The sequence below is a fragment of the Salmo salar genome, chromosome ssa16 (assembly GCF_905237065.1).
Source record: "Salmo salar chromosome ssa16, Ssal_v3.1, whole genome shotgun sequence".
Lineage (NCBI taxonomy): Eukaryota > Metazoa > Chordata > Actinopteri > Salmoniformes > Salmonidae > Salmo > Salmo salar.
In genome coordinates, this window is record NC_059457.1 from 1,261,842 (window position 1) to 1,287,361 (window position 25,520).

The following is a 25,520-nucleotide window of genomic DNA, read 5'->3' on the forward strand; positions in this document are numbered from 1 at the left end:
TGTAATCACTTCTGTTTAATTCTGTCTGTCTGTGTGTGTGTGTGTGTGTGTGTGTGTGTGTGTGTGTGTGTGTGTGTGTGCGCGTGAATTGTACATAAATTACACAAGCACGCATGTATAAATTCACACAAGCACGCATGCACACAAACAAATTAAAGATGATGCCAATTTTAAAGGGCAAATATAAACTGTGTGAGTTCCCTTTTAGAACCAAAAGCCTTGGAATTGAAAGAAAGGGCTTTTTAACCTGTTAGGGCTAGGGGGCAGTATTGACACAGCCGGATAAAAAAACTTACCCGATTTAATCTGGTACTACTCCTGCCCAGTAACTAGAATATGCATATAATTTGGCTTTGGATAGAAAACACCCTAAAGTTTCTAAAACTGTTTGAATGGTGTCTGTGAGTATAACAGAACTCATATGGCAGGCCAAAACCTGAGAAGATTTCATGCAGGAAGTGGCCTGTCTGAGAAGTAGTGTTTCATCTTGGCTCTTTTTATTCAAGGCTGAGGATCTTTGCAATAACGTGACACTTCCTACGGCTCCCATAGGCTCTCAGAGCCCGGGAAAAAGCTGAACGATATCGAGGCAGGCTCTGGCTGAAACACTTGTTTCAGAGTACTATGGGCTTAGGCGCGTGCCCGAGTCGACCGAATGCTTTCTTTTCTTTTGTCTGTTTACCTAAACGCACATTCCCGGTCGGAATATTATCGCTTTTTTATGAGAAAAATGGCATAAAAATTGATTTTAAACAGCGGTTGACATGCTTCGAAGTACGTTAATGGAATATTTAGAACTTTTTGGTCACGAATTGCGCCATGCTCGCCACCCTTATTTACCCTTTCGGATAGTGTCTTGAACGCACGAACAAAACGCCGCTGTTTGGATATAACGACGGATTATTTTGGACCAAACCAACATTTGTTATTGAAGTAGAAGTCCTGGGAGTGCATTCTGACGAAGACAGCAAAGGTAATAACATTTTTCTTATAGTAAATCTGACTTTGATGAGTGCTAAACTTGCTGGGTGTCTAAATAGCTAGCCCTGTGATGCCGGGCTATCTACTGAGAATATTGGAAAATGTGCTTTCACCGAAAAGCTATTTTAAAATCGGACATATCGAGTGCATAGAGGAGTTCTGTATCTATAATTCTTAAAATAATTGTTATGCTTTTTGTGAACGTTTATCGTGAGTAATTTAGTAAATTCACCGGCAGTGTTCGGTGGGAATGCTAGTCACATGCTAGTCACATGCTAATGTAAAAAGCTGGTTTTTGATATAAATATGAACTTGATTGAACAAAACATGCATGTATTGTATAACATAATGTCCTAGGTGTGTCATCTGATGAAGATCATCAAAGGTTAGTGCTGCATTTAGCTGTCTTCTGGGTTTATGTGACATTATATGCTAGCTTGAAAAATGGGTGTCTGATTATTTCTGGCTGGGTACTCTGCTGACATAATCTAATGTTTTGCTTTCGTTGTAAAGCCTTTTTGAAATCGGACAGTGTGGTTAGATTAACGAGAGTCTTATCTTTAAAATGGTGTAAAATAGTCATATTTTAAAAAAATTGAAGGTTTTGCATTTCTAAGGTATTTGAATAACGCGCCACGGGATTACACTGGCTGTTGAGTAGGTGGGACGCAAGCGTCCCACCTAGCCCATAGAGGTTAATGGAAGTCAAAAGAAGGGACATTCTTGAAATGATCAGGCAGCTCACTCAGTTTAAATCTCATGCTGCTTTTCTGGCAAGAAGGTGTGTAAAGAAAGACATCCGTTCCAAAAGTGGACGTGCACAGGAACACACATGTGCACACAGACAATGATATAATGTATAAAACTACAAAATACAAATGTCTCTAACAAGATATTGTCACGTTGTAAAATAAATAGTAAAAAAGTAAATAAATAATCATTTCATACTGCATTGTGTCTATCTACGTTGTCTCTCCTTGCAGTACGGCACAAACTATGGGTCCTGTGAATACACTACACTTAAACTTCAATAAAGACCACAGTCAATTGACACTATGTTACCTCTCTCAATGGTGCCTGGCTGCCTAACATAACATTGTTTTCTGTTCCAGCATGTCGCCATGTAGCTAATCATAGAGCAGAGGTAGCGTAGCATGCTAATTACTACACCATAAAGTGCTGTGGTCAGCCAGCCACCCATGGGCTAGCGCAAGAGCCTGGACCTCAGCTCAGCTCTATATACAGTAGGAGTTAAAGGCACTATATGGGATATTTACAGACATTTTTATACATTTTTATGAGTTATAATTTACATTTCTCCAGCCGAATCTCCCAGTTTAAATGGCAGGGCTGCTGTTTGGGTGAAATATAAATCCCAGATTGTAGTTTCAAGCACCATGTCACACACACAAGGCTCAAACCAGAGGCCATACAACCATGGCATTGGCATACTGCAGTCTGGCCTAACTGGTACCTCTGTTACTCAAACACATGCACACACACACACACACACACACACACACACACACACACACACACACACACACACACAAGGCTCAAACCAGAGGCCATATAACCATGGCATTGGCCTACTGCAGTCTGCCCTAACTGGTACCTCTGTCACTCAAACACATGCACACACACATGCACACACACATGCACACACACACGCACGCACACACACACACACACACACACACACACACACACACACACACACACACACACGGCTCAAACCAGAGGCCATATAACCATGGCATTGGCGTACTGCAGTCTGCCCTAACTGGTACCTCGGTCACACAAACGCACGCACGCACACACACACACACGCACGCAGGCACGCACACACGCATGCACACGCACACAAAAAATTCAACAGAAGTGATTCAATTCTATATGGGATCCCAGAGTGTGTATAATGACTCGGAAAGCAATGTCACAGTTAGACGCACACTACAGTTCCGCCCAAACTGGCACGTCTGCCTCCCCGTCACACTCTTGCGAATCTGACAATGAGTGGGTGTTGAGTTCTTACAACCCAGTAAAAGTTCAGGCTCAAAAGCTTTTTTCATTTTATGGAGAATGTAGTGTGGCCATGGTGTATTGTTTTTCAGAGGGAGTGATATAAATAGGAATGGAAGCATTTCTGTGTTTGTGTGTTAGTGTCTACCTGTGTTTCTCTGTGTATGTGGTTCAGTACATGGATGTATAATCTCTGTGATTACTTGTAGTAGTTCAGAGTGAACTCTTATGACACTTTATTGTGTCATTGTCCTCTCAGGAATGCTGTCTTCTCTCTATTGCACCCAGCCCACCCCCTCAGGTCATCACACACAGATGGACGTTGGCTGGTTCGATCCGATTGGATTGAGTTATTATTACCTTTGGTTTGGTCCGTGGATTGGTCTGTGGATTGGTCAACAATTGATTTTGAATAGAAACAAGTCAGATCTGTAATAAATGGAATGAAGGTCTGTTGTTCTCTCTCTTCTCCTCTATCCGGCCTATGAAATAAGGTTGGATGAAATGCTTCTCTTGTAAGCTTCCCTTGTAGGTCTGTTATGTTCATGCTTTGCTTTGTAACTCTAGGATCTTCATGCCTAGAATAATGCTTTGTAATGCTTGTTAATCCTTTGTGAAACCTACGCTTATGCCTTGTATAAAGTAATCATTCCTTGATTACAATACAAATACCTCAAAAATGCTATAACTTCAATTTCTCAAACATATGACTATTTTACACCATTTTAAAGACAAGACTCTCGTTAATCTAACCACATTGTCCGATTTCAAAAAGGCTTTACAGCGAAAGCATAACATTAGATTATGTCAGGAGAGTACCCTGCCAAAAATAATCACACAGCCATTTTCAAAGCAAGCATATATGTCACAAAAACCAAAACCACACCTAAATGCAGCACTAACCTTTGATGATCTTCATCAGATGACACTCCTAGGACATTATGTTATACAATACATGCATGTTTTGTTCAATCAAGTTCATATTTATATCACAAACCAGCTTTTTACATTAGCATGTGATGTTCAGAACTAGCATACCCACCGCAAACTTCCGGTGAATTTACTAAATTACTCACGATTAACATTCACAAAATACATAAAAATTATTTTAAGAATTATAGATACAGAACTCCTTTATGCATCGCGGTGTCAGATTTTAAAATAGCTTTTCGGCGAAAGCACATTTTGCAATATTCTGAGTACATAGCCCGGCCATCACGGCTAGCTAATTTGACACCCACCAAGTTTGGCCCTCACCAAACTCAGATTTACTATAAGAAAAATTGGATTACCTTTGCTGTTCTTCATCAGAATTCACTCCCAGGACTTCAACTTCAACAACAAATGTTGTTTTGGTTCCAAAAAAGCCATAGTTATATTCAAATACCTTCGTTTTGTTCGTGCGTTCAGGTCAGTATCCGAAGGGTGACGCGCGAGCGCATTTCGTGACCAAAAAAAAGCAAAATATTCCATTACCATACATCGAAGCATGTCAAACGGTGTCTAAAATCAATTTTTATGCTATTTTCTCGTAAAATAGCGATAATATTCCAACCGGGTGACGTTGTATTCAATCAAAGGCTGAAAATTGAGAATTCTCATGAACGCGCATCTCCAGTGTCACTGTTCCCAGCCTGACCACTCACAAACAGAGCTGCTGTACTTAGCCCAGAGACTGCAGACACCCCATTACACTTTCTGGTGCCTTCTGAGAGCCAATGGAAGCCTTAGAAAATGTCACGTTACAGCAGAGATGCTGTATTTTCGATAGAGATGCCACAGAAGGAGAACAAATTGTCAGACAGGGCACTTCCTGTATGGAATCTTCTCAGGTTTTGGCCTGCCATATGAGTTCTGTTATACTCACAGACACCATTCAAACAGTTTTAGAAACTTTAGAGTGTTTTCCATCCAAATCTACTAATTATATGCATATTCTCGTTTCTGGGCAAGAGTAGTAACCAGTTTAAATCGGGTACATTTTTTTATCTGGCCGTGCAAATACTGCCCCCTAGCCCCAACAGGTTTTAAGTAACAAGATAACTGCTACAAGTTATGTTTTGAATTGGCTATCTTATCTAGTTAGTCTGTCTGTCATTATACTGTACCTGCTGGTGAAATGTCACGCTCTCTCTCCTCTGGCCACTCGCACTGGCATACATGCAGCACACACAGACACGCACTGAAGGGTCATTCTGATGATGGCTGATATGTCCATTTTTCATTGATTGATAGGCTAATATTTAAGTGTTTCTTCATTAATGATGAAATAAATGCCTTTTCATGACCTTACAAACCCTAATTTTACAACTTTCAACAGCGCATCATGCACATACAAGCTGGCCCATTTTCAATCTGCACAATCTCGAACTGACAGCCTACTGTCACGCACAGATTCACAGACTAGTGGCAAATAAACTTGAACAAAGCCAAATCAGAAAATTAATTCCCAATAGCCATTGCTATTCAATGCAGATCCCGCCTTCATTCCGCTTTGATCAAACTTCTTTGCCTTGGTGTGTGAATCTGGGCCGGTGATAGGCTACTTTGTTTTATAGAGAAGCCGGAATACAATTGCCAAAAAATTTGAGGCGCCGTTTCGGCACGCTGGACAACTCTGGCCCCAGTAGAGCTCTTCAGCTGAAACTAGAGTGGATGACTGAATAGTCTAGTGACTACCACTGTTGAACTTTTCCGACAGAGGATGAGACTGGCAGAATGGGCAGCTACCCATCAGTCTGTCAGTTTGTCCACACATTCTTCAAATGAATGAGTCACAGCTCAATTAGTCTCTATGAAGCAAAGGTGACACAATGTTGGAGGCCCAAAGCTTGGATGCCTTCCCCAAAATCAGGGTTGGAAATTGTAAAGAACTCCAGTGGCGGAGGAAAAGACAGAGTGGACAGTTTGGGCACAGTTCTAGGACTGGAGCCCTGCTCTCTGTGTGGGTCCATTATGACCACAGGAGACCTCCATCCTGGCACACTGGGCTTCCCATCCGCTGATATCTCAATTTAGGCACCCTCTCAGTTCAACTCATAGACTACATTATCCTTACTGTGTTACATTTCTAACAACTGAGTTTCTCTGTTAGACCAAATTCATTAACTATGTACATGGGATTCCTGTGAATTCAGTCCTATAATTCAGTTTGGCTGCAAAACAGGCTTTAGATGGTTAGAATTGGAGTCCTATCATTTCAGCCTCAAGCGCCAGCAGGCACAAAGACGATGAATTAATAAGTAAGCAAGAATTCAGTCCTTGACCTTTTCTAAAAAATGTCAAACCCATGCCCAGTAAACACCAATGGTAGCTATACAGCTATTGCATCACAGAATCCTGCCATTACATTTTTTCACTGAACTTCAAGCCCAAGGCTAACGCTGATGGTAGAGATAAAGCTATGACATTAGACGTTTTCACAGAACTTCCCATAATCCAATCTTTGGAATGTTCCAAAAGCAGTTCCTGAGAAAACCTGCATGACCTTTTGTGTACCTGTACACCATTTGAGGATGAATTGTCATACTATAGTCAGTCAGTATGATCTCTTTCTCTATTTTCCATTGTTCCAATTTCTCCTGTGGTTTAGAAAGTACTTCCCACATCATTTAACAGAACATATAGTACCTCTGGTATTTCCCCCCTCTATGGACAGATCTCCGTTCCCTTCATTCTACAATCAAACAGCAAGAGTGTATCAACCCCAACCCCAGGCCACATCAACCCTAGACTCAACACCAGTCTCATCCATCATAGCCTGTCTGATGCGCTGTGTGTGTTCTTTGGGTTGTGAGCAGTCTGACTGAGTCTGGACTGGGATCAGAGGCCTGTGGAGGAGGAACTGGGAGAACCTGGGATCTTAATACACTAAAGTGGTTTCCTTTCATTAATTTAGGCATTGTTCTGTAACCATAGCGGGGAAGTGATTTGCCAGTAACTGCTGATCAAGGAAAGAAAATAATTTAATACTCCACTATGGAATATTCAGCTGATTGTTCATCTTTTAGGTCTAAGCTTCATAGTAGATGACATTCGTTGGTTATCATATTGTTACTGAGGATGTCCAGAACTGATAGGTTGACTTACCGAAGCCGAAGGCAGCAGGAGCAGGGATAGGAGCAGACTGGACCGGAGCGGACGTGTAGAGACCGGTCACCAGCAGACCATCAAAATACATACTGGTGGAGACAGTCACTGTGGAGAGACAGAAACAAGAGTGTGAAGTGAGAGAAGCACTGCTAAGTTATTTGGTCATCTTTTCTTCACACACTCACACACATTGGAATAAACACACAAAAAAGCAAGCAACAGGCAAAATAGTAAATTCATAACAACGTGTTGGAATAGAGAGCACTAGTAATGTATTTTTTTGTAGGAACTAACCTATTGGCCAACCCAAAGTTGAAAATAATTGGGTTCTTGGAAAAATGTTAAAAATAAGGTATGTGGTACAAACAGGCTTGTTCTATGAAATAATCTTCATCAGCTAAAAATGTACTTTTTGTGAAATTTGAAGCATTTACAGTATGCAATAAAAACAAGTCCTTAATGCAGATAAAGGCTTCATAATTCATAAAGGCCATGTTAACTGACTGATATTATCTCATAGAACAAAACATGAAGGCTTCATAATTCATAAAGGTCACGTTAACTGACTGATATTATCTCATAGAACAAAACATGAAGGCTTCATAATTCATGAAGGTCACGTTAACTGACTGATATTATCTCATAGAACAAAACATGAAGGCTTCATAATTCATGAAGGTCACGTTAACTGACTGATATTATCTCATAGAACAAAACATGAAGGCTTCATAATTCATGAAGGTCACGTTAACTGACTGATATTATCTCATAGAACAAAACATGAAGGCTTCATAATTCATGAAGGTCACGTTAACTGACTGATATTATCTCATAGAACAAAACATGAAGGCTTCATAATTCATGAAGGTCACGTTAACTGACTGATATTATCTCATAGAACAAAACATGAAGGCTTCATAATTCATGAAGGTCACGTTAACTGACTGATATTATCTCATAGAACAAAACATGAAGGCTTCATAATTCATAAAGGTCATGTTAACTGACTGATATTATCTCACAGAAACAAAAATATCAGATCTCCTAAGCCTGTTAACCTCAGACCATATTTTCAGCGTTTATCCCATATCCCCATTCTTTCCCCATAGAAATGGCTGAAGGAACCAGAGGTAACTCATTTCTGGTTTTAAGGACTACAATCTGGCGAGCGCTATTGCAAGCAAGATAATACGAACATATTATGAAACACTCAAACCAGAGGTATGGCTCTAATTGCATTACCTCCCTGCAAAGTATCTTAATCACCAATTACTGTATATACTAATTAATTACAGGATCAAGATCAAGGATCAACAACAACACTAAGTCCTAGTCCTGTAATTATTATGATAGAAATCCTACAAACACAGGCCCACCTCTCCAGTAACATACAGCAGACTACATACTGATGCTAGATAATTAGCCAGTGTGATGTGTATCTATCTGGCAGAGAACATGCCGCCACCAGCACTCCTTTAACACTCTCCCTGCTGCTAATGAGCCTAACGAGCACAGAGCACAGGTGTTCACGAGGGTCTGGCAATTAGAGAGCGGGGAGGGGTAGAGGGTAAAGGGGGTAGGGTGAGAAGGAGTCTCCTAAGGGAGGGAGGGGGTTGTATAAATAACAATATTTGTATGGGGGAGAGGGAAGGGAGAGGGAGAGAAGGAAAAGACGGAAGAGAGGTGGGGGCACAGATGTGAGTGCAGGTGCTGGGAAGTTCCGGAGGTGGGGGTTGCACCCAGTTATAGATGCCAACTATGACAAATGTTACTCCACCCAACAAATAAGCCTACGGCAGCATAGGGAGAATGGGTTTCTGGTCTCTGTGGAGGTCTGAGTCACATACTAGGAGTGTTCTGTTATCTGATCTAACCACCCACTCTTCCACAGTGTGATCTACCACAGTATACCTGCTGGGGAAATCAAAGATCCTTATTGATGAGTCAACGAAAGGAGTTTGATGAGCTAATCAGCTATACGTCCAAATGTCACAGTGTTACTCGGGGACTAGCCAATCCATGCCAGGTAGCCACAGTGTAGCCCCGAGGAGCAGACAGTCGATCAACAGTGTATCCAGCAGGTTAACTAGCTATTGGTTTTCTGTATAAATCTAATTCTGATTGACAGGACCACAGTACCACAAGACTACATTACTGGAGTTACTGTAAAACCTCACTAGCCACAGCAGGACTATATCAATGGATTTAAAACACCACAGGACAACTTCACTGTAATAAAATATCTCTGGACTACATGACTATTGAGTGACAGGACCACAGGACTACACAACTACACCATTACATCACTAGTGTAAAACATCACTGGACTAGATGACTATTGACTGACAGGACCACAGCACCACACGACTACATCACTACATCACTGGAGTAAAAACAAACTAGCATCACTGACTTTGTGGCTCATGGCTTGGCCTGGTACCAACCAGACAGATCCTATGGCAACGAGGGGAAAACTAAGGCTCTAAAGGAATACAGTACACTCCTAAACGAATATGTGTCTGGCTGGGTTCTGTATATTAAAGAAGAAAGAGAACCAAAGCTGACACGGAATTCCACCTCAGTTTGTTATGGAACTGGGTGAAGGATGAGAGACAGAGACTCGTAGTGTAGTGGTGTGAGTAATACAATCTGGGTCTGGGTCTGTTTAGGTGTGGGGAATTTGGGGAAGCAAACTTCTGTGGCCTCATGTCTGTCTGTATGTCTATCTGTCTCTGTCTGTCTCGGTCTACGGATGCTTGCGGTTCCAGTGGTGGGCTTCATGACCCTAGTTGAAAAGTAGTCATTTATACTGACAAAAATATAAACTTAACATGCACCAATTTCAACGATTTTACTGAGTTATAGATCATATAAGGGAAACAGTCAATGGAAGTACATGAATTAGGCCCTGATGTCAAGCCCTGAACTTAGAGACGTTTATTTTTCTCTAATTTGGTTAGGTCAGGGTGTTTTTCTATTTCTTTGTTTTGGCTGAGTGTGGTTTCCAATCAGAGGCAGCTGTCCATCGTTATCTCTGATTGGGAACCATACTTAGGCAGCCCTTTTTCCCTCCTTGAGTTGTGGGATCTTGTTTTTGTGTAGCTGCCTTGGAGCAGCCCCAGAACGTCACGTTTCTGTTTATACTGTTTATTGTTTTGTTCGGTTTCACTTCAAAATAAAGGATGTGGAATTACCAGCACGCTGCGCCTTGGCTTATTTATGACAGGGAGTTTGAGGACAGTGATCGTGACAGAGGATCCCATCACAAGAAAGCCAAGCAGCGTGCGCTTACTGGGAAGACGAGCTGGACCGGGGAGAACCAACATCAAGGGAAGCATGAGAGGCAGAGTTAGGGTGGACACCTGAGCCAACTCCCCATGCTTACCGTGGGGAGCGAGTGACAAGGCAAGCACTGTGTTATGCGGTGATGCGCACTGTGTCACCAGTGCCCACTCACAGTCCGGTGAGATCTGTGCCCGCGCCCTGCAGTTGTCGAGCTGGGTTGACCAGACCTCCAGTGCGCCTCCACGGCCCAGTATATCCTGCGCCAGATCTGCGTACTGTGTCGCCAGTGCGCCTGCACAGCCCAGTTCGTCCTGTACCAGCACTCCGCCCTTGCCGGGCTAAAGTAAACATCCAGCCAGAACGGGTTGTGCCAGCCCTAAGCTCCAGACCTCCAGTGCGCATGCATGGCCCAGTATACCCTGTGCCAGCTCTGCGTCCCCGGTCTCCAGTTCGTCTCCCCAGTCCGGTGAGACCTGTTCCAGCTCCACGAAAGAAGCCTCCAGTGATGATCCATGGCCCGGAGCCTGTAGTGATGATCCATGGCATTAAGCCTCCAGTGATAATCCAAGGTCCGGAGCCTCCAGTGATGATCCATTGGACGGAGCCTCCAGTGATGATCCATTGGACGGAGCCTCCAGTGATGATCCATTGGACGGAGCCTCCAGTGATGATCCATGGCCCGGAGCCTCCAGTGATGATCCATGGCCCGGAGCCTCCAGTGATGATCCATGGCCCGGAGCCTCCAGTGATGATCCATGGCCCGGAGCCTCCAGTGATGATCCATGGCCCGGAGCCTCCAGTGATGATCCATGGCCCGGAGCCTCCAGTGATGATCCATGGCCCGGAGCCTCCAGTGATGATCCATGGCCCGGAGCCTCCAGTGATGATCCATGGCCCGGAGCCTGTAGGGATGATCCATGGCCCGGAGCCTGTAGGGATGATCCATGGCCCGGAGCCTCTAGGGATGATCCATGGCCCGGAGCCTCCAGGGATGATTCATGGCCCGGAGCCTCCAGGGATGATCCATGGCCCAGAGCCTCCAGTGATGATCCATGGCCCGGAGCCTCCAGTGATGATCCATGGCCCGGAGCCTCGTGATGATCCCTGGCCCGGAGCCTCCAGTGATGATCCCTGGCCCGGAGCCTCCAGTGATGATCAATGGCCCGGAGCCTCCAGTGATGATCCATGGCCCGGAGCCTCCAGTGATGATCCATGGCCCGGAGCCTCCAGTATTGATCCATGGCCCGGAGCCTCCAGTAATGATCCATGGCAAGAAGCCTCCAGTGATGATCCATGGCAAGAAGCCTCCAGTGATGATCCATGGTGCAGAACATGTAGTGATGATCCATGGCACGGAGCCTACAGCGAAGTCCCCCAGTCCGGAGCCTCCAGTGACATCCCCCAGTCCGGAGCCTCCAGCGACGTCGCCCAGTCCGGAGCCTCCAGTGGCGGCCCCCAGTCCAGAGTCTCCAGCGACGGTCGGCAGTCCAGAGTCTTCAGCGGCGGTCGGCAGTTCAGAACCTCCGGCGATGATCCACGGTCTGGTCCCTCCAGCGACACAGAAGCGGGGGGATCAGCGGGCGGAGTGGGGGCTATGCCCCGAACCAGAGCCGCCGCCAAGAATAGATGCCCACCCGGACCCTCCCCTATAGGTTCAGGTTTTCGGCCGGGAGTCCGCACCTTTGGGGGGGGGGGTACTGTCACGCCCTGACCTTAGAGACATTTATTTTCCTCTAGTTTGGTTAGGTCAGGGTGTGATGTGAGGTGGGAAATCTGTTTTTTCTATTTCTTTGTTTTGGCTGAGTGTGGTTTCCAATCAGAGGCACGCCAGGTCCATCGTTGTCTCTGATTGGGAACCAGACTTAGGCAGCCCTTTTTTCCCTCCTTGAGTTGTGGGATCTTGTTTTTGTGTAGCTGCCTTGGAGCAGCCCCAGAACGTCACATTTCTGTTCATCCTGTTTATTGTTTTGTTCGGTTTTACTTCAAAATAAAGGATGTGGAATTACCGGCAAGCTGCGCCTTGGCTTATTTATGACAGGGAGTTTGAAGACAGTGATCGTGACACCTGATCTATAGATTCCACATGACTGGGCACGGGGCGCAGCCATGGGGCCTGGGAGGGCATAGGCCCACCCACTGGAGAGCCAGGCACAGCCAATCAGAAGGAGTGTTTCCCCACAAAAGGGCTTTATTACAAACAGAAATACTCCTTAGTTTCATCAGCTGTCCGTGTGGCTGGTCTCAGACAATCCTACAGGTGAAGAGCCAGATGTGGAGATCCTGGGCTGGTGTGGTTACACATGGTCTGCAGTTGTGAGGCCGGTTGGACGTATTGGCAAATTCTCTAAAATGATATTGGGGATGGCTTACGGTAGAGAAATAAACATAAAATTCTCTGACAACAGCTCTAATGGACATTCTTGCAGTCAGCATGCCAACTGCACGCTCCCTCAAAATTTGAGACATCTGTGGCATTGGGTTGTGTGACAAAACTGCACATTTTAGAGTGGCCTTTAATTGTCACAAGCACAAGGTGCACCTGTGTAATGATCATGCTGTTTAATACGCTTCTTGATATGCCACACCTGTCAAGTGGATGGATTATCTTGGTAAAGGGGAATTGTTCACTAACAGGGATGTAAACACATTTCTGCACAGAATTTGAGAGAAATAAGCTTTTTGTGCATATCGAACATTTCTGGGATCTTTCATTTAATCTATTGAAAGATGAGACCAACACCTTCGTTGTTGTTTATGTTTTTGTTTAGTATATTTAAATTGTTTATTAATCAGTCACCCAATCAAGGCAGGGCCCACCAGTTACCCACATGGGTCCCTGCTTGTCAAACATCTCATTCCTTCCTCTTGGGCCACCCACAGGCCTGGGACTAGGGGCTTCAGCCCCTGCATTAATCCGGCACTACTTCTCCCTGTCTGTCCCCTCATCTCTTTCCTCACTCTCTCTCCTCCCTGTTGCATCCAGAGTATATGAGCGGAGTTGAGGTTGGAAATCCCGCTCATCGCTCCATGTCCTTTCCAACCACTCCGCTAAAAATCGCTCCACTCTCACACAAAGAAAAACAAGCTCTTCAAATTCCCTCCATTCATTAAAATCACAATTTAACCAACACCCATCTATTTTTGTGACTACCTGAACCTACAATTTGGTTTTGAAGTGTTGAAACCAAACCATATGATTTGAAAGAAAAGTAAACATGAAAAGGTGAGTAAGAAGTGCACACCATTTCAGATAGGCTATATGTCATATTAAACAGCATATAAACACTCTAAATAGGTCAGGAGCCAGACAGGGAGACTAAGAAGGAAAGACAATTAATTATTTAGGCTACATTATTTCAATTATTTCAAGGCTATAGCCTACAAATAAATATATTGTGAAGCATTTGCGAGTGTGACTCAATAGGCTGGTAGGGCCATAAAACACTCAGCTTTTAAACACCATTTCATTGTATTAAATCATTATAGTCTATACATTGCGCATATAGGCTGTGGCTTACTTAGACTTAAATACAAATTAAACAAAAAATGCCTTATTAGGCTCAGTCTACAGTGCCTTTGAATTCATTTTTAGAAACAGGAGTTTGGCCTGTGTCTGTGGCTTCAGGGTCATGCAATGGTGCTTGGAGAGCAGGTCAGCAGCGGAGAATATCCTCTCTGAGCTTCAGAGCCATTGGGGATGCTAAACACCCTTTGGGACAATTTTACCAGGCTGGGCAGAGATGCAGAGTTGTTATTTAAAAAAATTCTATAGGTAGTCCTAAAGGTTTTTAGGCAAAATAACCCAATCAAAATGGAAAGCTCCTTGAAAGTAGGAATATGCCAGGCCTATTGGGCCAAAATCACGTATGGCTTATTGTCTAGATAACAGAACTAAAGAGATCTGATTTTTAGTTTATAAATACTTTGCTACAATGACACACTTAGTTATCTACCCACCTCGTTACTTTCTGTTAGCATGTTCATGTAGTAAGTACACCATCATGTTTTCAGAATATGTGTCTTTTCAGATTCCACAATGATTCTTTGGTCGTGGAAACTACATCACGTCACTTCCTCTCTTGCTCTTGGTCCTAATTTTTGTAAGTCACCTTGATTTTGCACCTGTGTGTTTTATCAGTTTCTTTATGAAAATATTTAGCTCCATCACAGTACCTGAAGTAAGGGGCTACAGCAGCACACAAATTGACTACAAATCCATGCTGGGTCGGGCATGCTCTGAACTCTCTGGATACTTGTCTCTCTCCTCCCTGTCTCTTCTCCCTCTCTCACCCCTCTCTCTCCTTCCTTTCTCTTCTCCCTATCTTTCAAACCTCTCTCTTCTACCTCTCACTCCCACTTCTCGCTCCTCCCTGTCTCTCCTCTCGCTCTCTCCTCTCGCTCCTCCATCTCTCTCTCCTCCCTCTCTCCTCCCTGTCGCTTCTCCCTCTTTCTCATCCGTGTCTCTCATCCGTGTCTCTCATCCGTGTCTCTCATCCGTGTCTCCTCCCTCTCCTTCTCCTCCCTCCCTCTCTCACCCCTCTCTCTCCTTCCTTTCTCTTCTCCCTCTCTTTCAAACCTCTCTCTTCTACCTCTCACTCCCACTTCTCGCTCCTCCCTGTCTCTCCTCCATCTCTCTCCTCCCTCTCTCCTCCCTTCTCTCTCCTCCCTGTCTCTCCTCTCGCTCTCTCCTCTCCATCTCTCTCTCTTCCCTCTCTCCTCCCTGTCGCTTCTCCCTCTTTCTCATCCGTGTCTCCCATCCGTGTCTCTCCTCCCTCTCCTTCCTCTCTCACCCCGCTGTCTCCTCCCTCTCTCTCTCCTTCTTTTCTCTTCTCCCTCTTTCAAACCTCTCTCCTCCCCTGTCTCTCCTCCCCTGTCTCTCCTCCCCTGTCTCCTCCCTCCCTCTCTCCTCCCTCCCTCTCTCCTCCCTCCCTCTCGCTTCTCCCTCTCGCTTCTCCCTCTCGCTTCTCCCTCTCGCTTTTCCCTCTTTCTCATCTGTCTCTCTCATCCGTGTCTCTCCTCCCTCTCCTTCTCCTCTCTCTCTCATCCCTCTCTCTTCTCCCTCTCTTTCCTCCATGTCTGTCATCCCTCTCTCTCCTCCCTCCCTCTCTCCTCCCTCCCTCTCTCCTCCCTCCCTCTCGCTTCTCCCTCTCGCTTCTCCCTCTCGCTCCTCCCTCTCGCTTCTCCCTCTTTCTCATCTGTCTCTCTCATCCGTGTCTCTCCTCCCTCTCCTTCTCCTCTCTCTCTCATCCCTCTCTCTTCTCCCTCTCTTTCCTCCATGTCTGTCATCCCTCTCTCTCCTCCCTGTCTCACTCCTCCTCTCTCCCCTTGTCTCACTCCCAATCTTCCCACTCCAGCCTTGGTTAATCTTTCTCCACACTCCAGTCAAATTGGGCATGCTCCGCTCCTCTCTGGATACTCGTCTCTCTCCTCCCTGTCTCTTCTCCCTGTCTCTCCTCCCGCTCTCCCCCCTGTCTCTCCCCCCTCTCTCTCATCCCTCTCTCTCCTCCCTGTCTCTTCTACCTCTTTCTCATCTGTCTCTCTCATCCATGTCTCTCCTCCCTCTCCCTCTTCCCTCCCTCTTCTCCTTTCTCTCTCTCTCCTCCATGTCTGTCATCCCGCTCCCTCCTCTCTCTCCCCCCTCCCTCTCTCTTCCCTGTATTTTCTCCCTCCCACACTCCTCGTCTCTCCCCTTGTCTCGCTCCCACTCTTTCTACCCCCTCTCTCTCTCCTTCCTGTCTCTACCCTGGTCTCTCCCCAACCTGTCTCTACTCTGCTATCCCTCTTCCCATCGTTTTCTGTTCTCCCTCCTCCATTTGTCAACCTTCTCCTCCTCCCTCTCCTCTCCTGGCTTTTTTTTGAGTCCACTGTCTACAGATACAATATCAGTTAGTATATTCAGTTTATATACAGTGCCTTCAGAAAGTATTCATACGCCTTGAATTATTCCACATATTGTTGTGTTACAGCCTGAATTAAAAACGGATTAAATCATTTTTTTCCCCCTCACCCAACTACACACAATAACCCATAATGACAAAGTGAAAACATGTTTTTAGAACTTGTAGAACATGTATTGAAAAATAAATACAGAAATATTTAATTTACTTAAGTATTCACACCGCTGAGTCAATGCAGAAGCACCTTTGGCGGCGATTACTGCTGTAAGTCTTTTTGGGTAAGTCTCTAAGAGGTTTGCACACCTGGATCGTACAATATTTGCTCATTATTCTTTTTTAAATTCTTCAAGATCTGTCAAGTTGATTGTTGATCATTGGTAGACAGCCATTTTCAGGTTTTGCCATGGATTTACAACCGATTTAAGTTAAAATATAACGCTTTGTATCCAGGACAAAAAGTTAAATTCTTTGCCACATTTTTTGCAATATCACCTAAGTGCGTGATTCCATAGAGGAGGCATGTTTTGGAATAAAAGTAAGAAATGAATACAGAGAAATTATCATATTGATAAAATATGATTTTGTAATAGTAGAATTGGTTAGTAAAAAAAAGAAACAAAAAGAGGTGGCCTAAAGCCCCAACACCACATCACAATACCCCAAACCCAACATGTCTCCGTCCATCTATCTCCTGGCTTTTAGACAAAAACAGCTTTTAGTACCTAACATACTCCACTGTCCTGCATACTGTTTGATATATATTATATACTTTTTGTCTGCTGGCAAATGACTGGATGTGAGTTTAAAGTGATGCATATCCTCTACTCTACTCACATCTACTCATATGGATCTGTTTTAACACCTGTCACTATATAACGTAATCATACCTGCACCTGTCCATATATACACTGTATTCATACCACTACCTGTCCCTATAAACTGTAATCATACCATCACCTGTCCCTACATACTGTAATCATACCACCACCTTTCCCTATATACGGTAATCATACCTGCACCTGTCCATATATACACTGTATTCATACCACTACCTGTCAAAATATACTGTAATTAAACCTACACCTGCCCCTACATACTGCAATCATACCCCCACCTGTCCCTATATACAGTAATCACACCCTCACCTGTCCCTATAAACTGTAATCATACCCCAACCTGTCCCTACATACTGTAATCATACGCCACCTGTCCCTATATACCGAAATCATACCTATACCTGTCCATATATACCGTAATCTTACCACTACCTGTCCCCATATACTGTAATCATACAACCACATGTACTTATATACTGTAATCATACAACTACCTGTCCCTATACACTGTAATCATACCACCTCCTGTCCCTAAAATACTGTAATCATACCACAACCTGTCCCTATATACTGTAATCATACTAATAACCTGTCCCTATATACTGTAATCATACCACCAACTGTCCCTGTACACTGTCTGTAATCATACCACTACCTATCCTTATATACTGTAATCATACACCTGCCTGTCCCTGAATACTGTAATCATACGATTATCTGTTCCTACATACCGTAATCATACAACTAACTAAGCCTATGTACTGTAATCATACCATACCTGTCCCAATGTAATGTAATAACACCACTAACTGTCCCTATGTACTGCAATAATACCATTACCTGTCGATATATACTGTAATATTACCCACACCTGTCCGTATATACTGTAATCATACCACTACATGTCCCTATATAATGTAATCGTAACACAACCTGTCCCTATATACTGTAATCATACCACTACCTGTCCCTATATACTGTAATCATACCACTACCTGTCCCTATATACTGTAATCATACCACATCCTGCCCCACAATACTGTAATCATACCACATCCTGCCCCTATATACTGTAATCATACCACATCCTGTCGCTATATACTGTAATCATACCACCACCTGTCCCTGTATACTGTCTGTAATCATACCACTACCAATACTTATCTACTGTAATCATACCACTACCTGTCCCTATACACTGTAATCATACAATCAACTGTCCCGAAAATACTGTAATCATACCACTACCTGTCCCTACATACTGTAATCATACCACTACCTGTCCCTATATACTGTAATCATACCAACACCTGTCCCTATATACTGTAATCATACCCTCACCTGTCCCTGTATACTGTCTGTAATCATAATTCTACTTATCCCTATATACTGTAATCATACCACCACCACGTATCACTATAATCATACCACTACCTGACCCTATATACTTTAATCATACAGCATACTTTCACTATATACTGTAATCATGCCACATCCTGTCCCTATATACTGTAATCATACCACGACCTGTCCCTATAAACTGTAATCATACCACTACCTGTCCCTATATACTGTAATCATACCACATCCTGTCCCTATATACTGTAATCATACCACGACCTGTCCCTATAAACTGTAATAATACCGCTACCTGTCCATATATACTGTAATCACATTAAACCTGTCCCTATATACTGTAATCATACCACCACCACCTATCACTATAATCATACCACATCCTGTCCCTATATACTGTAATCATACCACTACCTGTCCCTATACACTAATCATACAAACACCTGTCTTGAAAATACTGTAATCATACCACCACCACCTATCACTATAATCATACCACTACCTGTCCCATTATACTTTAATCATACAGCATACTTTCCCTATATACTGTAATCATACCACATCCTGTCCCTATATACTGTAATCATACTACACCTGTCCCTATATACTGTAATCATACCCTCACCTGTCCCTGTATACTGTCTGTAATCATACTTCTACTTATCCCTATATACTGTAATAATACCACTACCTGTCCCTATATACTGTAATCATACCACATCCTGTCCCTATATACTGTAATAATACCACTGCCTGTCCCTATATACTGTAATCATACCTACACCTGTCCATATATACTGTAATCACACCCTCACCTGACCCTATATACTGTAATCATACCCACCTGTCCATATATACTGTCATTTTAAGAGACATGCTCCGTTTTGTTCATGCGTTCAGGTCACTATCCGAAGGGTGACGCGCGGGCGTATTTCGTGACAATTTTTTCAAAATATTCCAATACCGTACTTAGAAGCATGTCAAACGCTGTTTAAAATCAATTTTTATGCTATTTTTCTCGTAAAATAGCGATAATATTCCAACCGGGCGACGTTGAATTCATTCAAAGGCTGAAAGAAAAAAATTGAGAATTCTCATGAACGCGCTTCTCAGTCTCACTGTTCCCAGGCTGACCACTCACAAACAGAGCTGCTGTACTTCACCCAGAGACTGCAGACACCCCATTACACTTTCTGCCACCTTCTGAGAGCCAATGGGAGCCTTAGAAAATGTCACGTTACAGCAGAGATGCTGTATTTTCGATAGAGATGCAACTGAAGGACAACAAATTGTCAGACAGGGCACTTCCTGTATGGAATCTTCTCAGGTTTTGGCCTGCCATATGAGTTCTGTTATACTCACAGACACCATTCAAACAGTTTTAGAAACTTTAGAGTGTATTCTATCCAAATCTACTAATATATGCATATTCTCGTTTCTGGGTAAGAGTAGTAACCAGTTTAAATCGGGTACGTTTTTTATCCGGCTGTGCAAATACTGCCCCCTAGCCCCAACAGGTTAAAGTGGTCAAACCAGAACCAACAGACTTCGAAGGGCTGTAAAGCCTAAATGAGACCTAAAGCCTCCTTTTCAATTACAGAATAGTTTTGCTGATACTTATTACATTTCCGGGAAAAGAAACTGACTGGACACTCAACAATGTCATCATTTTCCTGGAGAAGCACAGCCCTAGCACCGATTTGACAGGCGTCTACCTGCAATTTGAAAGGTTTCCCAAAATGTGGTGCTGCCAAACACAAAAGAGCCTTAACTGCATCAAATGCCTCTTGACACTGGGTGGACCAGATAAATTCAGCCTTGGCCTTCAGATTGGTCAGTGGGGACACTACTACCGAAAAGTTTACAAAAAGCACGGTTGTGGCGCGTTATTCAAATACCTTAGAAATGCTATTACTTCAATTTCTCAAACATATGACTATTTTACACCATTTTAAAGACAAGACTCTCGTTAATCTAACCACACTGTCCGATTTCAAAAAGGCTTTACAACGAAAGCAAAACATTAGATTATGTCAGCAGAGTACCCAGCCAGAAATAATCAGACACCCATTTTTCAAGCTAGCATATAATGTCACATAAACCCAAACCACAGCTAAATGCAGCACTAACCTTTGATGATCTTCATCAGATGACACGCCTAGGACATTATGTTATACAATACATGCATGTTTTGTTCAATCAAGTTCATATTTATATCAAAAACCAGCTTTTTACATTAGCATGTGACGTTCAGAACTAGCATACCCACCGCAAACTTCCGGTGAATTTGCTAAATTACTCACGATAAACGTTCACAAAAAACATAACAATTATTTTAAGATTTTTAGATACAGAACTCCTCTATGCACTCGCTATGTCCGATTTTAAAATAGCTTTTCGGTGAAAGCACATTTTGCAATATTCTAAGTAGATAGCCCGGCATCACAGGGCTAGCTATTTAGACACCCACCAAGTTTGGCACACACCAAAGTCAGATTTACTATAAGAAAAATGTTATTACCTTTGCTGTTCTTCGTCAGAATGCACTCCCAGGACTTCTACTTCAATAACAAATGTTGGTTTGGTTCCAAATAATCCATAGTTATGTTCAAATATACTCTGTTTTGTTCGTGCGTTCAAGACACTATCCGAAGTGTAAAGAAGGGTGAAGCGCCCGACGCGTTTCGTGACAAAACATTTCTAAATATTCCATTACCGTACTTCGAAGCATGTCAACCGCTGTTTAAAATCAATTTTTATTCAATTTTTCTCGTTTAAAAGCGATAATATTCCAACCGGGAATCTGTGTTTTAGTACAAAGAGAGAGAAAATAAAAACATGGTGTCGCCTCGTGCACGCGCCTCAGTCTCATTGTCCTCTGATAGACCACTTACCAATGGCACTAATGTTTTTCAGCCAGGGGCTGCCTCGACATCATTCAGCTTTTTCCCGGGTTCTGAGAGCCTATGGGAGCCGTAGGAAGTGTCACGTTACAGCAAAGATCCTAAGTTTTCAATAAAAAGAGTCAAGAAGCCCAAGGAATGGTCAGAGAGGGCACTTCCTGTACAGAATCTTCTCAGGTTTTTGCCTGCCATATGAGTTCTGTTATTCTCATAGACACCAATCAAACAGTTTTAGAAACTTCTGGTGTTTTCTATCCAAAGCCAATAATTATATGCATATTCTAGTTTCTGGGCAGTAGTAATAACCAGATTAAATCGGGTACGTTTTTTATCCGGCCGTGTAAATACTGCCCCCTAGCCCTAACATGTTTTAATAAGTAGCTATGACCTGACTTGGACCGTGGTAAAGACCCAACACAATCGATAATAAGATGCTCAAAAGGTTGCCCTACGGCTGGTATTGGATACAAAGGTGCTGGCTTTACAACCTGGTTTGGCTTGCTTGTGCGCTGACACGTATGACAAGTTTTAATAAACTGAGCTACATCCTGCTTTAAACTTCCTGCTCCTAGACCCTGATCATAGTGTGGAACCCATTTCCTAACCAACAGCCCATCAAGACGAAAATAGCACTTAGCACTATTCCTCACGCCCGAATCAGGAACAACTTTATCAAACAGATCAGCCAAGGTAGTATCGGCCTTTTGCTCAGCCATCAATTAATCTTTAGAACTAGTCAACTGTTCTGTCTGGAGTTTGACTGGCAACTCAAGACTTTCTTGCTTACTCTCAATCTTATTACGAGAGGCAGGGCGGGTAACAGCACAAACTGGAAATACCTCAGGAGACACACAGTTGCGATCTGAAAATACCCTTGCTGGGGACACTGAAGGTTGCTTCGAAAAGATGTTTAGTTTGCCATCTGCCCACACCTTACTACCTGCCAAGTCATTCCCCAAAATCATGTGGACTCCCTCTACTGGCAACTGGGGTCTAACCCCAACATCTACATCACCCTCTACCAGACCACATTTTAGGGTAACTTCATGTAAAGGAGAAGAGAATGGAACTAAACCCATACCACGTACCATTACACAACTGCCAGTATCAGACTCCTTAGAGAACTGCAAAACAAATTCCAGAATAAAATAATCTAAAGCTCCAGTGTCTCTTAAGATCTTGATTGAAACATTTTGGTTGCCATCTACCAGGGACACTACACCATCTGAAATAAAGGCTGAAAAATCACAGTGAGAAGACAGAATCAAACTCAACTAGTGGCTGAAAAAGCTCACCCTGCTGGTCAGAGGCTGAAACAGGAGCTGCCATCACAGCAGGTTTAACTTGACCTGACTTTTTTTTATTTAAGTAGAGGACAATCTTTCTTCCAATGTCCTTCAACTAAACAGTAGCGACAGGTATTAGCATTAACCGGTGCTTTAAGTCCTCCAGACCCAAACTTCTGCTGAGGCCTTTGGACAGAAGCTCCAAAAAAAGGTGACCTACTATTCCTAGAAGTAAAGTTATTTTTATGGTACATGTCACTGTTTGACTCAAAATGGCTTTTATGTGTTAGCCTGTACTCATCTGCAAGGATTGCTGCATCACTTGGAAACTTAACTTTACGTTCATTCATGTATGTAGCAACCTGGTCACACAGAATTATTGAACTGTTCTAACAATCAAATTAGACAGACCCTCAAAAGTACTAACTTCAGAAGCTGTACACCAATGATTAAATGCAGTAGTCAAATCACGAACAAACTCAGAACAGGTTTGTGAATCTAACTTTTTCCTGTAACGAAAACGTTGACGATATGCCTCTGGCACAAGCTCGTAGACCTTCAGAACTGCTGATTAAATTTAGCATACACTTTACTGTCAGCTACACTCAGTGCTGCAAAAGCCTCACGTGCTTTACCTGTAAGTACACATTGCAACAACATAGTCATGTCCAAATCTGACCAAGCTCTAGATTCCGCAATACGCTCAAATAAAGCAAAGTATGTGTCTGGATCTGACTCATCAAATTTAGGCATTGTCCTGCATAAAGATCATGGCCTTCTAGAATACTGAGGACTTCTTCCTGCACCACTGTTTGACGAAAGAATCTTCCAGAAACTGGCAGTAGGTTTGGGAGTTGAGTTTCAGTCCATCTTCAACCCGAAAAGGTCCAACTACCTCATCCTCAATGATAGCAGCCCATACCATTACCCCTCCTTCACCTTGCTGGCACCTGACTCAAAGTGGTGCCCTGTGTCCATTACTGATCCAGCCACGGGCCCATCCATTTGGTCCATCAAGAGTCACTTTCATTTCATCTGTCCAGGTATTTCTTTGCCCAATCTTGACACTTCAACTTGTGAATCTTATTCAGTGGTGGTCTTGTTTCAGTCTTATTGACCTTGGCCATGTCTCTGAGCACTTGACACCTTGTACTTCTGAACACTCCAGGTAGGTTGCAGTTCTAGAATACGGTGGCAATGGAGGATAATGGGTTCATGGTAGTTTGACGTTTAATTCTTCTCAAGTCTTTTGGAGTTAATTTGCGCCTTTTCTTCCCCATGTGTTTTTTGCGCCCCAGTTGACTATTCGCAACAAAACGTTTGAATGTCCGGTGGTCACACCTCAATAGTTTAGCTATTTAAAGAGTGTCGCATCCGTCTGAAAGGAATTTTACATTTTTGGCTTTTCAGTGTCAGTTAAATTTCTTTTTTGGCCCATTTTACCTGAGGTAATGAGGCTGCCTAATAATTATGCACACCTTGATATAAGGTGTTATTCACTTTCGCCACACCCTCTCTCATTACACAAATATATATCACCTGAAAATGAGTAAATCCAATAAGCATTCAAGTTTATATGGTTTGGAGTTCGAAAATGTGAATAGAAACAATGATAAGATCAGAATTCTCACTTGCCTAATAATTGTGCACGCAGTGTATATAGGGATACGTAGAGGTATGATTACAGACAGAATACAGGGAAGAGTGGTGGTATGATTACAGTATTTAGGGACATGTAGTGGTGTTATTACAGTATATAGACACAGGTGATGGTATGATTACAGTGTATAGGGACAGGTAGTGGTATGATTACAGACAGTATACAGGGGCAGATGATGGTATGATTACAGTATATAGGGATAGGCGGTGGTGGAATGATTACAGTATATAGGGACAGGTGTTGGTATGATTACAGTTTATAGGGACAGGTAGTGGTATGATTACAGTATATAGGCACAGGTGATGGTATGATTACAGTGTATAGGGACAGGTAGTGGTATGATTACAGTATATAGGTACACGTGGTTGTATGATTACAGTATATGGGGACAGGTGTATGTATGATTACAGCATATAAGGACAGGTAGTGGTACGATTACAGTATATAGGGATAGGTGGAGGTATGTTTACAGTATATATTGGGACAGGTAGTTCTGGTATGATTACAGTATTTAAGGGACAGGTGGTGGTATTATTACACTATATAGGGATGCATAGAAGTATGATTGCAGACAGTATACAGGGACAGGTAGTGGTATGATTACAGTATATAGGGACAGGTACTGGTGTGATTACAGTATATAACACCACATGACCATATATACTGTAATCAAAATACCTGTTCCTATAAACTGTAATCATACCACCACCACCTATCCCAATAGTCTGTAATCATACAACCACATCTACTGTAATCATACCACTACCTGTCCTTATATACTGTAATCATATAACACCTGTCCTTATATATTGTAATCATACCCACACCTGTCCATACAAACTGTAATCATACCCTCAACTGTCCCTATTTACTGTACTTATCCCACCACCTGTCCCCATATACTGTAATTATACCAAAACCTGTCCCTATTTACTTCAATCATACCAACACCTGTCCCTACATACTGTAATCATTCAATTACCTGTCCATATATACTGTAATCATACCAACACCTGTACATAAATACTGTAATCACACCGTTTCCTGCCCATATATACTGTAATCATACCACCACCTGTTCCTATATACAGTAATCATACCAAAACCTGTCCATATGTAGTGTAATCTTACTGCCACCTGTCCCTATATACTTAAATTAAACCACCTCCTGTCCCTACATACTGTAATCATACCATAACCTG

General features: G+C 43.0%; 1 protein-coding gene across 2 annotated transcripts in view; it reads right to left on the reverse strand.

The window, feature by feature from the left end:
- LOC106573022 (reelin) overlaps nt 1-25,520 on the reverse strand; it is a 318,605-nt gene that overhangs the window by 239,424 nt on the left and 53,661 nt on the right. For both annotated transcript variants that reach the window (XM_045696831.1, XM_045696832.1), the window contains exon 2: nt 7,093-7,200. In XM_045696831.1, coding sequence (XP_045552787.1) covers nt 7,093-7,200 — 108 coding nt within the window. The remainder of the gene's footprint in view (nt 1-7,092; nt 7,201-25,520) is intronic.